Source organism: Anabrus simplex, chromosome 1, assembly GCF_040414725.1.
Source record: "Anabrus simplex isolate iqAnaSimp1 chromosome 1, ASM4041472v1, whole genome shotgun sequence".
NCBI lineage: Eukaryota > Metazoa > Arthropoda > Insecta > Orthoptera > Tettigoniidae > Anabrus > Anabrus simplex.
This window is the reverse complement of record NC_090265.1, coordinates 1,254,188,745-1,254,206,382: the sequence shown is the minus strand read 5'-3', so window position 1 is coordinate 1,254,206,382 and position 17,638 is coordinate 1,254,188,745. Positions and strand designations below refer to the sequence as shown.

General features: G+C 37.9%; 1 protein-coding gene across 10 annotated transcripts in view; it reads right to left on the bottom strand.

The window, feature by feature from the left end:
* Positions 1-17,638, bottom strand: part of LOC136878082 (uncharacterized) — a 326,911-nt gene that overhangs the window by 79,782 nt on the left and 229,491 nt on the right. For all 10 annotated transcript variants that reach the window (XM_067152057.2, XM_067152062.2, XM_067152058.2 and 7 more), the window contains one exon: positions 11,057-12,403. In XM_067152057.2, coding sequence (XP_067008158.2) covers positions 11,057-12,403 — 1,347 coding nt within the window. The remainder of the gene's footprint in view (positions 1-11,056; positions 12,404-17,638) is intronic.

Below are 17,638 nucleotides of genomic sequence, written 5' to 3'. Positions count from 1 at the left end.
ACTGAATTAGTGTGCACAAGACCATGCACATGAATACATCATTCCACTGGGCAATGGAAGGTAAGTTATAATTTTATTACTTATCAACACATGAACCACACACCTTTTGCATTTCTTATTACAGGCAATTTTAACACTATGACATTTGCTGCTATTAACCCCTCAGCGACGGGGAACATCTGAGCACCACTTTACCCGTGGACGGAGGTCATTCATATATGAGCACTAAGAGAATTTGCTGTTACAACCATTTAGCTCAGATTATTTTCAAATGTTTTCAGTAGAGACTTTATTATTATTATTATTATTATTATTTTTTTTACAAGTTGCTTTACGTTGCACCGACGCAGATGGGCCTTATGGCGACGTTGGGACAGGAAAGGGCTAGGAGTGGGAAGGAAGCAGCCATGGCCTTAATGAAGGAACAGCCCCAGCATTTTCCTGGTGTGACAATGGGAAACCACAGAAAACCATCTTCGGGCCTGCCGACAGTGGGGTTCGAACCTACTATCTCCCGAATACTGGATACTGCCCGCACTTAAGCGACTGCAGCTATCGAGCTCGGTGCAGTAGAGACTCAAAAGAAAGTAGTTTATATTCATTAACTTTATATTTACCTTTTATAGGGTAGTTATGAAGATGAGACCTTCCACATTTTGTATGGAATGAAAGTGACGTTCTTGTATTTGCCTGGATTGATTCACAATGCAATGAAAACCGGGGTAATCGTTGCCTTGGGAACTTTGAGCAAAAGAACCGGGAGCAATAGTTCAAACATTCATTTCACACAAATCCCAGGTTAACGGGACGATTTGTTCATGAGAAAGAGGGCATAAAATTTGGCATGTTTTGTTGTCCATTACTTGGCTGTGCGAACCATGCCCTCCCATTTCTTAAGTTATGCATTTACTCTCGCTTTGCTCAGTTCGGTCAGGTGTAATGCTATTATCATCTGATTTATTAAAATTTAATTACTTTTCTTTCATTCAAACTGCACCATGCCATCCTTCTGCACCACGCAATATCATATTTTAAAGGGACAGAGAGTCAAGTAATTATGAGTCATATGAGGTTTCAAGCAGTTGAAAGAATGATAGGAATTCTCACCAGATAATGTCAGCATTCATATCAGTGAAAGGATGGCGATTTATACTATCAATCTATATAAGGAAACATCCTGTAATGAAATATACACCTGCAAGAATGCAGCAGAAATTTAAGCCTACATGCTCTCAAATGGAAAGAGGCCAGACTATTTCAAAGACTTTAAAAAGGGGGGGAGGGGGGGGGAATGATTTGGGCTGATTCATACATACGAGGAAAGCACAGACTCCTTCAAAGATATACCACTTTTATCTCAACAACTTCAAAACTTTACAAGCTAGAGTGAAAAGAAGTTAGGCCTATAGCGGTCTATACCACGCATGGAGTACGACAGCATGTGAAAAGGAGATCTACATAGCGTACTAGGTCGGCGTCAAGTGGTTAAAATCCTTATTGGCAGCTAGCCTAATTATGAAACATTGAATACAAATCAGATTTCACCTAATTCTGTTAGCAAACGTCTACCGATTTAAACATAAAGAGATGATATCTTGACAAGTGGTAATTTGTGCATACTGCAGATTTCACCACAACTTATTAAGTTTATGAATTATTGTATCTTCTTCTTCTTCTTTTCCTACGACTTTTCCCACACCTGTGTGGTTGCGGGTACGAACTGCGTCGCACATGTAGATTTGGTCCTGTTTTACAGCTGGATTCCCTTCCTGACGCCAACCCTACATGGAGGGATGTAATCACTATTGTGTGTTTCTGTGGTGGTTGGTAGTGTATTGTGTTGTGTGAATGTGAAGAGGAGAGTGTTGGGACGGACACAAACACCCAGTCCCCGAGCCAGAAGAATTAATGAGAAGCGATTAAAATCCCTGACCCAGCCAGGAATCAAACCCGGGACCCTCTGAACCGAAGGCCAGTACGCTGACCATTCAGCCAACGAGTCGTACTGTATGAATTTTTGTATATGTCAGTTTTAATATTCTACTGAAGATGACTCAAACAGGGTCAAAACATGTTCAGACATAATTAATGTGAATTTTAACTTTTAGATTTACATTGTACTGTAATGTATTGAATAAGACGTCAAATAAGGCCATGACCGCTTGAATCCCACTCCTAGGCCATTCCTAACCCATTGTTGCCATAAGAACTATCAGTGTCAGTGCGACGTTAAAAAAAAAAAACAACCAACAACAACTCACTGCAGCCCAAATGTCAACATTGCCTTTCATTGCTTTTAATAATCTACCTTAATCCCTCCTATAGTCCCCCAGTATGGCATACATCTTTTCCCTCAGCACTCTGTCATATCCCTTCGCTAGATCTATGAAACATAAACATAACTGTCTATTCCTCTCATAGCATTTTTCAGTTATCAGGCACATACCGAAAATCTGATCTGGTTTTCATCCCTGAAATCTGCTATTGAGTTCACCTGATTTACCCAGAGCACTGTTCATTTCATTTTTCCCTCCCTTTCTGAGATTCTTTATTACTGCCCGCTTGACCTAGCCTTTCGAGGTTATTACCAAAATCTTTCCACAACTTCTTCTTGGATTCAACAATTATTTGTTTCGCTCTGTCTCTCTCACCCATGTGTAATTCTGTGTCTGCATGTCCTTGTTTGGAACCATTTCTGATGACTTTTTATGCCTAAAGCTGCTCTTACTTTATCACTTGACCAAGATGTTTTTCCCCATCTTTACATACAGCTGTTCCTAGGCATTCCTTGTCTGTTTTTACTACAGTATCCCTGTATGCCACTCATTCTCAATCTATTCCCTAAACCTACTTACAGTCTATTTTTTGGAACTTTTCACTGATCATATCCGTGTACTTCCGCCCAATTTCCTCATCTTGGAGATTTTCTATCCTTTTTTGTCTACAGACAGATTTCTCTTTCTCTACCCGAGGTCTAGAGATACTTAGTTCACTACAAATCAGATAGTGATCTGTATCACTACTGGTGGTATCACTACTGCCTAACTGATTTCCTGAATTTTAAGTTGGTTATGATGTAGTCTATTCTGGATTATGGACCATCCCATGTGTAGCAGTGAATAGCCTCATGCTTGAAGAACGTACACATAACTGCTAATCCCATACTGGCATAGAAGTCCAGCAAACACTTCCCATTCCTATTAGCTTCCATATCTTCCCCACATTCACCAATCACCCTTTTGTATCCTTCAGTTCTAATTCCAGCTGTCACATTAAAATCGCCCATTAGCACTATCCTACCCTTGCTGTTGACTCCGACTACAATGTAACTCAATGCTTCATAAAACTTCGTCAATTTCAACCTTATCTGCAGCCTCACATGGTGAATACATTTGAGACAATTCTTGTACTAATTCCTCCAACTGCCAAATTTACGTACATCATTCGCTCATTTACGTGCCTAACAGAAACTATGTTATGTAAAATAGTATTCCTGATGAACCCTTTCTAGTTAAGAATAATTTATCATCTTGTATCTCTTGCCCATTATCTCCCCTTACCCGAACATCATTAAGCCCTCAAGCCGGCAATTTAATCCAGAGCTGCTCATTTCTCAGTTGGTATTTAAATTGAAGCTCAGCAGAGGTTTAGACACCATCAAGTTAAAGAATTCATAATGTTAAATCTACGAAATATAACGTAATGAAAATTTTAGGACTACTTACTGCGATCAAGTCCAATGTATCTGAGCAATATATGTGATGGTTGCTGTTCAGGGCTGTCCATAATCAGACGCAATATTTACAAAAATATATAAGGAAATACGAATTTTCATTCCAAGTCTGCCTTTTCATAGTGTCAAGGGCTCGTCCACATAAATATTTTTGGTGGGGATGTAGGCCGTCTGAAAATTTCCATTTATAATTTCCAGAAAAGGCTGAATTTTAAATTGCTTTTTATGTCCCCTGTATGTATCCTGTGTAGAATTATCAACAAGATGTAAATATCACAAGATGAGTTCAAATCTGCCCCTTGCCATTGTTTGAGGGAATGCAGGGGTTTCTAAAAATCCATCCCTGGTAAAATAGCTCTTCAGGGTGGGTTTCTGTCTCCATGAACACATAAATTTCCTCTCCTGTCACTGGCTAATTTAGGAATGAATTCAACAGATGAAGCTGTACGCATAAACCAACTTCGGTGGTGGGGTCATGTGAGGCAAATGGAGGAGGATAGGTTACCTAGGAGAATAATGGACTCTATTATGGAGGGTAAGAGAAGCAGAGGGAGACCATGACGACAATGGTTAGACTCAGTTTCTAACGTTTTAAAGATAAGAGGTATAGAACTAAATGAGGCCACAACACTAGTTGCAAATCGAGGATTGTGGCAACGTTTAGTAAATTCACAGAGGCTTGCAGACTGAATGCTGAAAGGCATAACAGTCTATAATGATAATGTATGTATGTATGTTGTTATTACTGAATGAAAGACTGTGTTCTGTTCAACTTGCCCAGAGAAAATTCCCATGCTTCACCATTCAACACTGATAGCGCAACGGTTAAAGCAACGAATTGCAAATAGCGAGATGCAGGTTCCAGTCTTCCTCTTAGGCTATTGAATGCAGCAGTTTTGAGAGATACTGTTATACAAAACACGGCCTCCATCTAAACAATTCAGGTAAACGAAAGATAGCAAATATTGTTCTAGATTTTATTAATCTTAAGATATGTACTGTAAAACAGGCAACTCCCTTGAGTTATAATACTGACCAGGAAAACTAGTAGAAAGAGCCAGCTGTACTTCAAGCTGGCTCAGTCAACTAGAAAAAGAAACTCAGGATAGTAAGGAATTTCAAGTTACCCACTTGCAACAGTCAAGTTTTAGGGAGGAAGGGGGTCTGAGATTGCTCTTGGTAAACTGTCAAAGTGTAGTAAATAAACAATTAAAATTCGGCACATTGATGGAATCTTATGAGACTGATGTGGTGATAGGAGTGGAATCATGGTTGAAAGAAGGGGTGGGTAATAGAGAAGTATTTCCAGAAGGGTACACAGTCTATCGTAGAGACCGAGGAGATAAAAAGGGAGGGGGGGTGTTTATTCTGGTGAAGGAAACTTACTGTTCACATGAATGGTTTACCGATGAAAGGGATGAAATATTAGGGATAAAATTAGTTTGTGATAATATGAAGGAGGTGGGAATTATAGGAACATACAGGCCTGGAAGAGAGGAAAGAGACATGGAAATCTTTGAAAAAATAATAGATTATACTCGTAAAAACAATAATAATGATATGGTAATAATTGGGGGAGATCTAAATTTGCCTGAAGTTGAATGGAAAGGAGCTGCAAGTGAAGCCCATGAACAGAAACTGGCAAATAAGTTAATTTGGGAGGGAGGATTTACACAAATAGTACAAGAACCGACTCGTCTCAATAACTTACTAGATGTATTCTTGGTTAAACCATGGGAAATTGTTGATAAAACTGAGGTAATTGAAGGAATAGGAGACCATAAGGCTGTAATAATGGATGTAGGACTCGTACCAAAAAGGCTTAATAAGAGGGTTACACAAGACAAGAAATTGTACAGAAAAACTGAAGTTGATGAATTTGGGACTTACCTTATATCACAATTCAGTTGTTGGATAAGTGAAGGGAGTAACGTGGATACTCTTTGGGCTAAATTTAAAGGAATTATTTGGGAAGGAGAGAAGAGATTTGTACCTGTCAAGAAGGGTAAAATGACCTCAGACCCTGTTTATTATACAAGGGAAATAAGAAAATTAAAAAGAAAATGTAGAATAGTAAACAGGAAAATCAAAGAGGGTAGGGAGAGTAGAGAAACTAGAAAACAGCTAATGAGGGAACTGAATAGAGTAAAAAGGGAAGCAAAAGAGAATTATATGAATGGCATACTTCAAGAAGGTAATGACCACAAAGGGAAATGGAAAAAGCTGTATTCATATATCAGGAATCAAAAAGGAAAAGGAATCCAAATTCCTACAATGGTGGGAGAAGGGGGTGAACACTATTTAACAGATACTGAGAAAGCAAACCTATTTAGTACGGAATTTAGAGATTCAGTAGATGATTGTCAAGAGTTGGAAACCGAAACAGAAGATAGAGAGGGAGAGAGACAGAGGGAAACAAGAAGCTTCTCATTCACAAACGAAGATATTTTCAGAGAAATCCAACTGCTTCAGCAAGGAAAAGCAGCAGGAAGTGATCAAATTACTGGGGAGGTATTAAAGACAATGGGGTGGTACATAGTGCCTTATTTAAAATTTCTCTTTGACTATGTCATAAATAATAGTGTAATACCAAAGGAATGGAAGGAATCTATAATAATACCAATTTATAAAGGAAAGGGTGATAAAAGGAAACCAGAGAACTACAGACCAATCAGCCTGACCAGTATAGTTTGTAAAATACTGGAGAGTTTAATATCGAAGTACATCAGAGGGATATGTGATGATAAAAATTGGTTCATGAGGAGCCAGTATGGATTTAGAAAGAAATTTTCTTGTGAGGCACAACTGGTGGGATTTCAGCAGGACATATCAGATCAGTTGGATTCAGGAGGTCAGTTAGATTGCATAGCCATAGATCTTTCCAAAGCCTTTGATAGAGTGGAACATGGAATATTATTAAAGAAATTGGAGGGAACAGGATTGGACATAAGGGTTACACGTTGGATAAAAGCATTTCTAAATTCAAGGGTTCAGAAAGTCAAAGTAGGAAATAATGTATCTCAGGAAGAGAAAGTTTGGAAGGGAATTGCACAGGGTAGTATAATCGGTCCGTTACTTTTCTTAATATATGCAAATGATTTAGGGAACAATATAACATCAAAAATAAGATTGTATGCAGATGACATAATTGTTTATAGGGAAATAAACAACATTGAGGATTGTTCAGAATTACAAAGGGACCTTGAAAGTATCCAACAATGGGTTGAAGAAAATAATATGAAGGTTAATGGAGGCAAATCAACTGTTACAACTTTTACAAACAGGAGCTTTAAAACTGAATTTGAATATACTTTGGATGAGGTAGTTATCCCAAAAGATGGCAAGTGCAAATACTTAGGTGTGAGATTTGAAAGTAATTTGCACTGGAAGGGTCATACTGATGACATTGTTGGGAAAGCATACAGATCATTACATGTCATAATGAGGCTACTTAAAGGATGCAACAAAGAATTAAAAGAAAAAAGTTACTTGAGTATGGTTCGTCCATTATTGGAATATGCAAACAGTGTTTGGGATCCTCACCAAGAATACATAATAAAAGAAATAGATAGTGTGCAGAGGAAAGCAGCAAGATTTGTAACAGGGGATTTCAGGAGAAAGAGTAGTGTATCAGAAATGTTAAAGGAACTTGGGTGGGAAACTTTAACCCATTAACGCCTAGCGTTACCATATGGTAACACATGTAACACATTATTAAAGCTGTTACTGTACTTTCAACAGTTGTGCTGGAGGATTGGTACCACTGCTTATCGCTCTGTAAGGGAACCGCGCTTACGACAATGTAGTGCTCATTGACGTGTTTGTTACAATAATAAGATACAGACAGTTCAAAAATTGCTATCGCTGAATGTGCAGCAAAAATGGACATCCGCTTCGAGTAAGTGCATTTTTATAAGCTTATAATTATAACATGGATTATTTTTTGGTGTTATACTTATTTGTATAATGTAATATACATTCTATGACCATAACAAATGATTTTACTCAAACCATGTGGAAGTTATGGCTTCCGAATTTCAAGTTTACCATATGGTAACGCTAGGCGTTTATACTCAGTAAAACGTATATTTTGCTTTATTGTTTTAGGAGCGGGTTTTCACTTGCTGAAGCACTGGACATCATTTACAATGATGATATTGACAGTGATGTGTTTATTGAACCACCAATACCAAATATAGACACAGATGAGGATTCTGGAAATGAGGATGAAGGTGGATTAGCTGACAATCTGACGTCTCGTCAATTACTGGCTAACGCTGAAATAAAGTTATCCAACGAAGAAAGAATAGGTGTGGACGAAAACGAGTACAGCCCATCGGTACAGCCACCCACACTAGCGGTAGCTTCACCTGAAATTATATCTACCCCAATATCTGAAAATGTTATCAAGTGGATCGCTGAGAGGGAAACATCCGACACGCGATGGGAGAAAGGAGCAGATTTTGGTATTGAAAAACCTACTGCATTCCCCCTTCCAGATTATTCAAGATATGAACACTTGTCAGTAATGGAAATTTTTGAATTGTTTATAGACGAAGAATTCATAGAACATTTAGTGGAGGAAACCAGACGCTATGCATTATTTTTGAATTATCAGGACCCAAAGATAACAGCAGAAGAAATACGCTGCTTCATTGCCATTCTATATGTCAGTGGCTACAACAACATGCCTTCTAAAAGGCACTTCTGGGATTTGAATGATGACTTGAAGAACCTGGCAGTTTCTCGGTCAATGAGAAGAGACCGATTTCTTCAAATCTGTAGGTTTTTGCACTTTGCAGACAACTCTAGAATTGACCCTAATGATAAGGCATGGAAAATAAGGCCTATAATGGAAAAGTTAAAGAAGAGATGTATTGATAATTTCATACCCGAGGAACATCTATCATTTGATGAATGTATAGTGAAATATTTTGGCCGCCATGGGTGCAAATAATTCATTCGTGGTAAGCCCATTAGATTTGGATACAAGATCTGGAGCCTGAACACCAAGGACGGATATTTAGTGAATTTTGAGTTGTACCAGGGTAAAGGACCAAAATCTAATGCTGACTATGACAACTTATTTGGTAGGGCTGCAAGTCCCCTACTTGTTCTGCTTGAGGAAGTTCCAGATGAGAAAAGAGAACTAAGCTACACCTTTTTCATGGACAACTTATTTTCTAGTGCACGACTTTTCTCATTTCTCAAGTATTGTGGCTATTCTGCCATTGGTACTGTTCGAGAAAATCGAATTCCTAAAGGATGTCCTCTGGAAAACAAGCAAATATTTTCCAAAAAAGATCGTGGGACTTATGAGACAGCATTAGAGAAGAATGATGGACTGCTTTATGTCCGGTGGATGGATAACTCCGTGGTAACAATGATCTCTTCTTCATGTGGTGCACAAGAAGTCGGTCAAGTAAAGAGATACTCACAGCAGCAGAAGCGAACTGTAATGATTCCAAGGCCAAGGCTGGTCGCCAAATACAACACCTTTATGGGAGGCACTGACCAGATGGATCAGAATGTTGCCTGCTATCGCATTGGGATACGAGGCAAAAAATGGTACTGGCCTTTGTTCACATGGATGCTAGATGTGGCTGTTCAAAACAGCTGGATTTTATACAATAAAGGGAGAAAACAAAAAATTGCTCAGCTGGATTTCAAAAGAGAAATAGCTACAATCTATCTCCAGAGATACCAGAATGTACCAAAAGGAGCTGGAAGACCAGCAGTTTCACGGACCTCTCTTAGCGCCCGCATATCAGATTCTGTAAGACTTGATAAAACTGATCACCTTGTCCAGCACACAGAAGGAAAGAAGAGGAAAAGGTGCGCTAATGAAAACTGTAAATCCAGTGTGAGGACAATGTGCTTGAAGTGTGGAGTGGGATTGTGCATCGACTGTTTTGTTCCTTTTCATACCGGCTAGACCGTGTGGTTTTACAAACACAGAAAGAAGTGATGTGTGTACTATATCAAATGTAAAGTTCTAATTGTTATTGCATTTTAGTAGTATTACATTTAATAATAATAATAATAATAATAATAATGTAGAATAGTAGCCTGCTGATGATTTAGAGTGTAAATTTTTAATCAAAGTGATACCCAGTATAAGTAGGTAGTAGAAGCGCCTAGCGTTGCCATATGGTAACGGCAAATATTTTCAAAACTGAGTGATGAATAACATTAAAAATTTCTTTCTCAGTGTGTTTGTGTTACTTAGAGTCATAATAATGTAAAAAACAAATAAAAATTTGGAAAAAAATAATTCAGGCGTTAATGGGTTAAGTAAGAGAAGGGAGAAAACTAGACTTATAGGATTATATAGAGCCTATACAGGAGAAGAAACATGGGGAGATATCCGTGAGAGGCTTCAGTTGGAAAATAATTATATCGGCAGGACTGACCACAAATATAAAATTAGAAGGAATTTTAGCAGAAGCAACTGGGGTAAATTTTCATTCATTGGGAAGGGTGTGAAGGAGTGGAACAGTTTACCAGGGGTAGTGTTTGATCCTTTTCCAAAATCTGTACAGATATTCAAGAAGAGAATAAACAGCAACAGAGAAAATAAATGAAGTGTTAGAGGGCATTCGACCAGTGCAGGTTATTGTAAATAAAAAAAATGTGTGTGAATAAATTAATTCCATCCCCTGGTCTAAGGAGTTTGGACAGCCAAAGTAGGGGACTGCCCGTAGGGGTGAAGTACAGTGGGGACTTCAAGGGCCCTGGGAACGCTACGGTAGCTGTGAAGGCCCTTCAGGAACTCTGAAAAGTGGTGGCAAAAGGGGCTCTGGTTAAGACGCACCAGGTCGTTATGCTACTTAGGATCCAGAACGGTAAAAAAAAAAAAAAAAGTAAATAAATAAATGCAATGTAAATATTAATGTTATACCAGTTGTATAGTATCATTTGAAGTAATTCCACATACTGTATATCAGTTGACTATATTTGTAAGTAGTACAGGAGATATTATAAGTAGAATTTTGTAAACAATATAAATATATTAAGGATGAGCTGTGTGATTAATAGAAAACATTGTTAGCGTAAATTGTATAATATTGTATTATAGGAAAAATTTTCTTCTCTTGTTAATTTAATATTTAGTGCTTGACAATAATGTATTTTAGTGTACCATTTGCCACCGAGGTAGACACCTCATTTGCAAATAAAGAGATTTTGATTTTGATTTTTGATTTAATAGGACTAAATTTTCAGTACCCATTAATATTTTGAGAATTACCATATCATTAATAAACAGCCATTCTTACATTACTTTGAATCAGAAAAAGAAGCAATATATGAAAAGAAACTTACCACTTCTGTTTTTCTTCTAAGCGGTCGAATACTTTTATCATAGGTCATCAGCACTTTCTTATGTTTGGCACTAAGGGCAACTGGCTTCAACTCTATGTTCATCTCATTCTCTTCACGAGGTTCAATATTTTCTTCATCTCTCGATACAGGTACATCCAACTCAGTGGTAGAAGTTATCTCTGCATTTTCTGTCAACTCCATGTCTTCTTTAACTTGAGAAGATGACGTTAGTCCTTGCCGTCTATTTCTCTTACGAGATGTAATGTTAAGTTTAGTCCGAGGCACTCTCTTACTAAATACACCGTAACTGCCAACATCATTTGCATTAATTGTGGGTGTTTCTTCATGCAGCACCTCAATTTTACTTGGCACGTCACCGACAGATGCATCTTGCAATTTTTTGCTTTCAAACACACTATTCAGATCTTTCTTCTCCTTCTTTGGAGAAATTACATCATTCATGGAACTTATTTTACGTTTTGAACTTAATTTTATTCCAGGTAACTTTTTATTCCTAGGGGTAAATATATCTTCATCATTAGATTCTTCCTCAGCTTCTTCAGAATTTTCAGATGCAAAGTCTATAATTTTGGGTTTTACTAAGCGGTCACGGAAATTATACCGCCTGGCTGAATCACTTTCTTCCCTTAATTTCTGTTTCTTGAAGTCTGAAACTGAAGAGTCATCCATACATATAGGAGGGCCCCATTCCAAATGCTCCAAACGTCTTCTCTGATTACGATAAAGTCGTCTTAGATATTCGTTAATGTAGCATTTGAAGAAATTGGTATATTTATTTACATCCATGTTTCGATGAAGAAGATAAAAGGGAATTCTTTCCTGAGCCTTTCGTAATTTACTTCTACAAAATGTTTTTAAAAATGGTTCCTGATTATATGAAAACACGTCAAGTGATTTCTCCCTGTCATGGTTTTGCTGTGTGGAAACAATATGTTCCTGTTCTTTGTCACTACTGAGTGATGAGAAATTATCACTTCTAGTTTGATTAACACATGTCTCACCCTTCAATAAATCGTTCTTCTCATTTTCACTTTTTTCTTCATATGTGAGTACATCATCATCTTCCACAGAATCTGCTTCCAATGGAAGAGAATAAGACTTCTGATTTTCCTTGGATGATGATTTGGGCTCTTCTACATCAGCAGTAAGATCTGGGTTACTACTTTTATCCAAAGAATTTGATAGTTTCATAACAACATCTGATGGAAAATAAACTTGAGTTATTTCAAGATCGTTTTCTACTGCTCCCCTTTCTTTCACCTCTCCATTCTCAAGCATATCTCCCTCTCTTTGATTTGAGATTCCAGGTGATGATATACCAGTAACCTGCAATTAAATATACCGAAATTATAATATATTTCATTGCACACAATGTGCAAAATTTGCATATTACATCAAGTAAATTATAATTAACTCAAGGAGAACTTATAATACTATACTCAATGCAAGTTACATGCAACTACAGACATGAAAACTGTTAAATATTTGCTGGAAAGTAAAAGACTGGGTGAGAAGTGTTTATTGTGAAGAGTAAAGAATTATTTCTACCTGAAAGCAAATATACTACACAAAGTCTTTTTTAATGCCACCAAAGCTGTCTACAGTCCATCAACTTAGGGCTTAAATCCTCTGTTATCTAAAGATGATGCTCAACTTCTCAAAGCCAACTGTTCTATTCCACCCCATTGTAGAGAACACTTTGAGGAACACTTTTTTTTTTTTTTTTTTGCTAGGGGCTTTACGTCGCACCGACACAGATAGGTCTTATGGCGACGATGGGATAGGAAAGGCCTAGGAGTTGGAAGGAAGCGGGCGTGGCCTTAATTAAGGTACAGCCCCAGCATTTGCCTGGTGTGAAAATGGGAAACCACGGAAAACCATTTTCAGGGCTGCCGATAGTGGGATTCGAACCTACTATCTCCCGGATGCAAGCTCACAGCCGCGCGCCTCTACGTGCACGGCCAACTCGCCCGGTGAGGAACTCTTAAACTTAGGTTCTTACACTGATGAGAACATCTTTCCAACAATTCCTAAGATATCTACAGCTTTTCCTTAAAAGGTTGAAGTAGCCATTTGATACCTCAAAAGTAATACAGCAGCAGGCTCAGGTGGAATCCCGGCCGAATGTTTCAAGGAAGTTGAACATATGCATATGATTACTCTACTTATCTCTACTTTCCATGGGGAACAACGTTACTCACATCCATGGCAGTCTCACATGTTCCCTGGGTATTGCTAACCGAGTAACAACAAGACGAGACCAAACAGTCTGAAAAGACCTCTCAGTTAAAGAATATGGATTAACAGAAGAAACAAAAATGTCCTCCTTACGACCCTCAAGTTTGCAATACTGGATCATTGTTATACATCTGTCAACTTAACATCATGGGCATCAGGAGAGCAAAATGTGAATTCCTAGCCAAAGCTCTGAGGAATCATGGGATTGATTTCATCATACTTCAAGAAACTCTCATGATGCAGCACAGCTATAAACCACAGGGAAAATCCCTGGCTTCAAGCTAGCAGCTGCTCATAACAACTACCGAAATATGGGATAACAATGTATGTAAAGGAGTAACATCCAAATTACAGTTACATGCAATGACAATAATATTAATAATTTCAGTTAAGATCAATGATCTGATCAGTTAACCTTCACAAACCTCTTGGTGTTGACTGCCAACTCCACCATTACCACCCCTAAATCATTCAAGTGTTATTGCAGGTAATTTCAAGTCATAAAACTCTTTGGAGATACACAGAGAATGACCGAAATGGACAAGCAGTTTGTGAATGGACAAGGACTGAAAACCTGCAACTCATCTACGAATCTAAAGACAAAGCAATATTTCACTCTGCATATTGTCGACCGACCGACTGACCACTACTGATCTGCATACAGGGCAGTCGCCCAGGTGGCAGATTCCCTATCTGTTGTTTTCCTAGCCTTTTCTTAAATGATCGCAAAGAAATTGGAAAATTATTGAACATTTCCCTTGGTAAGTTATTCCAATCACTAACTCCCCTTCACAACTTTCCCCATAATGGGTATAGACCTACAATTCTCCAACAAGACTGTACCTACTCACAATACCGTCTCATTCAAAACCAAGAAGGAACTTTAAGAAATAAGACTGGATTACATTTTCCTAGCTGATTCACATCAAACATTGGTCAAACTAACATACAACTAAGTAGAATAAACAGTGCAACAAAATTATGCATACTTATAGACTTCCATAAATAATATATATCTGGCTAGAACAAAGAAAATGAGAGATGCCATAAGACGTTTCAGCCCAATTGAGATGCAGACACTGCTACTAGTTACCGAGCTTGATAGCTGCAATCGCTTAAGTACGGCCAGTATCCCATATTTGGAAGATAGTGGGTTCGAGCCCCACTGTCAGCAGCCCTGAAGACGGTTTTCCGTGGTTTCCCAATTTCACACCAGGCAAATGCTGGGGCTGTACCTTGAATAAGGCCACGGCTGCTGTCTTCCCACTTCTACCCCTATCTTTTCCTGTCCCATCGTCGCCATAAGACCTACCTGTGTCGGTGTGACGTAAAGCAACTTGCAAAAAAAAAAAAAAAAAAAAAACACACACCTGCTAGTAATTCCAGACGAAAATACGAATAAAATGTGGTGTAAAAAAAAAGAAAAAAAAAAAGAAGTATCATTAGACCATACCTGATAGAAATCTTGGTACACCATAAGAAAATTAGATACATCCAATAATCATTACAACAAAGTAAATAAAATCAATCTTGATGATTTGGCTACGTATATTGTTACAAAGAAAACACTGTCCGTTTTACCAATCTACCTTAATGTACAAAATTATATTCAACCATGAATGCACACGACTTCAGTAACTGCTGTCTATTTACAACAGAAGTGGTGCGCCTACTGGTTTCAAACCAGGCAAACCCTGCAGGACTGGTGGATGTGACAATTTCTTATTTGAAATTTCTTCAAAGTATTGCTGCCACTTCTTCAGGATTTGATTTCTGTCCTGCAGGTGGTGCCTTTCCTTATCCTGTGCTTTAGATAGGTAGGATATACTTTTCTCACTTCCTTTACTGTCTAACTCTATGTTCAGATCATCTTAATGCACAGCTTAGGCCTTAGCTTTCTTTGCCACACTTTTTGCCAAATTGTTTCTATTTGTTCTTGTTTGTTTTCTTCTATTTTTATACAGGTACAAAGCATTCCATTCTACACTGACTGTATAACAATATAAAATATTAAAAGTAATGAAAACAAACAATAAAAGGTAACAAGGAGGGGATGTAACAGTTCTTTAGAAATTAAATAACAAGAAGACCCCCAGATATAAACATGTTCATGTCACTTGCATACCTGCTAACTTTACAAAACAAAAAATCAGGAGAGTTTGATATGAAAATCAGGAAAAATCAGGAGATACCAATGGTCAAAACTGCTTATTCTACATGTCTTGCACCATACAGGAGTACTATGGTATACAACACTTATTGTCTCAAAACCGGACTGTTGATAGAAGGGGCTATAAGGCTAGAAATTACACATTTCTATTCCCTCACAGGAAGTATGCGAGTGAGATGAACAGTCTCTCATAAGCCTTCGGAAAATATTATGAACTCATGCTCCACATGTGTGAATCAGTCATGCACTTAGATGCGATTACTTAGCAAATGCATAGATTAATATATTGCAACACATGCCCATGCGATTATGCAAAGCGCAATGCTATTTTTATCAATAAATTAAAATTCGCCAGAACTGTCTCCAAATGGCTCCTAAAATCTCTAGAAAAGTCACTAGTCACTATCCTTGAAATTCTGTCACTACATTACTAAAATAGACTCCCAATCTAGTGACTAGTCTCTAAAATCGACTAGACTGACGTGAACGAACATGAACATAGCACGCGAGAATGAGAGATTTACAATCTATATACACGTCGCGATATACAGGTTTCAATAAACATCGCACATTCATGCGCATTTCTCATATTAATAAACTTTGATATTTCATCTGAAAGTGGCCAATGAGCGAAGGACTTTTGGCCACTGGCGTACAATGCTGAAATGGTGGGATCTGAAAACAAATGTTTGAAGCTCACCAAAAAATAAGCTAAAATTGGGAGAAATAATGGAATAATCGGGAGGCAGGAATAACTGTCGAAAATCGGGAGTCTCCCACCTAAATCGGGAAAGAATTGGCAGGTATGCACTTGTAATGATCTGGCCATGTTGTCAATAGAGAATCAAAGCTAACTCCTTTAATATACATTTCAAAATGTCATCATGCTATTTTTTGTAGGCAGTCTTCTTCTCCTGCACTTTCTCCAGAACTTGCTCTGTCCACATCCATGCCTGTTCATCTATTCTGCATCTGCCTACCTTTGTAGTACCGGAGAATGCCTTGGTAGCATTGACAGCAGAATCATTGAAAGCCGGGCTGAGTGGCTCAGGCGGTTAAGGCGCTGGCCTTCTGACCCCAACTTGGCAGGTTCGATCCTGGGTCAGTCCGGTGGTTTTTGAAGGGGCTCAAATAAGTCAGCCTCATGTCGGTAGATTTACTGGCACATAAAAGAACTCCTGCGGGACTAAATTCCGGCACTTCGGTGTCTCCGAAAACCGTAAAAGAGTAGTTAGTGGGACGTAAAACAAATATTATCATTATTATTATTATTATTATTATTATTATTATTATCATTGAATCAACAGAGCCTAGAATGACCAGGGAAAATGTGATGTTAGTGAAGAGAGCTGCTTTATGTTTCCATTCCTTCCAGCATTTCATGTGCTCGAGCTCAGTCATACGGAGACTTTTATTCAAACTACTGCATTCTATATCTATTCTACCCTCTTTGATATATTCGTGCCTCTTGGTAGTTAAGCAAGCCAAAATGAAATAACAGAGTAAAGATATACAGTCCCACTTGCAACAGTTATAAAAAATATAAGTGCTACTAGGTCAAATTTCTCATTGGTAAATCAATCAGTACCCTTGTATCACACTTAAGCTGCTTGTTTGATTTTTTATGTTTATAAAGGATTTTAAAATTACTAATCAACCTAATAGAATAGCATTACACAGTACAGTATTAAAGTTTAAAAATGCCCTTTGAAGTGTTTTCTTTTACTGTACTTTGTGTACAGTGACATCTTTCTACGAAAAAGAAGTCAATGCCTGACATGCTGATGCAGGCCTATAATAAACATTGTGTGGAGATTTTATTAACCCTTTAGTGCATAGTGTCCAAAAAATTGGGCATCAATAAAATGTGTGATATTTATGCATGGTTTTAAGCCCCTGATATTTCCTTGTGCTTCAGAATCTGAAGCTAACAGCATCCAAGAATACATCATTCATTGTTACCATTCGTTGTTGAATCACACTTGTTGTGAGCATGGTGGCAAGATAGTGACCGGTAAGAGTTTTGAGCAACAGGTGCAATTATTATTTATGAATTTGGTAGAAGTGTAGTCTTACATCTCATTTATGCAAGTGGAATTGAATCCAACAGGGGGCATATAATATTCTAGCGACAATAAGTATTATGACAAACA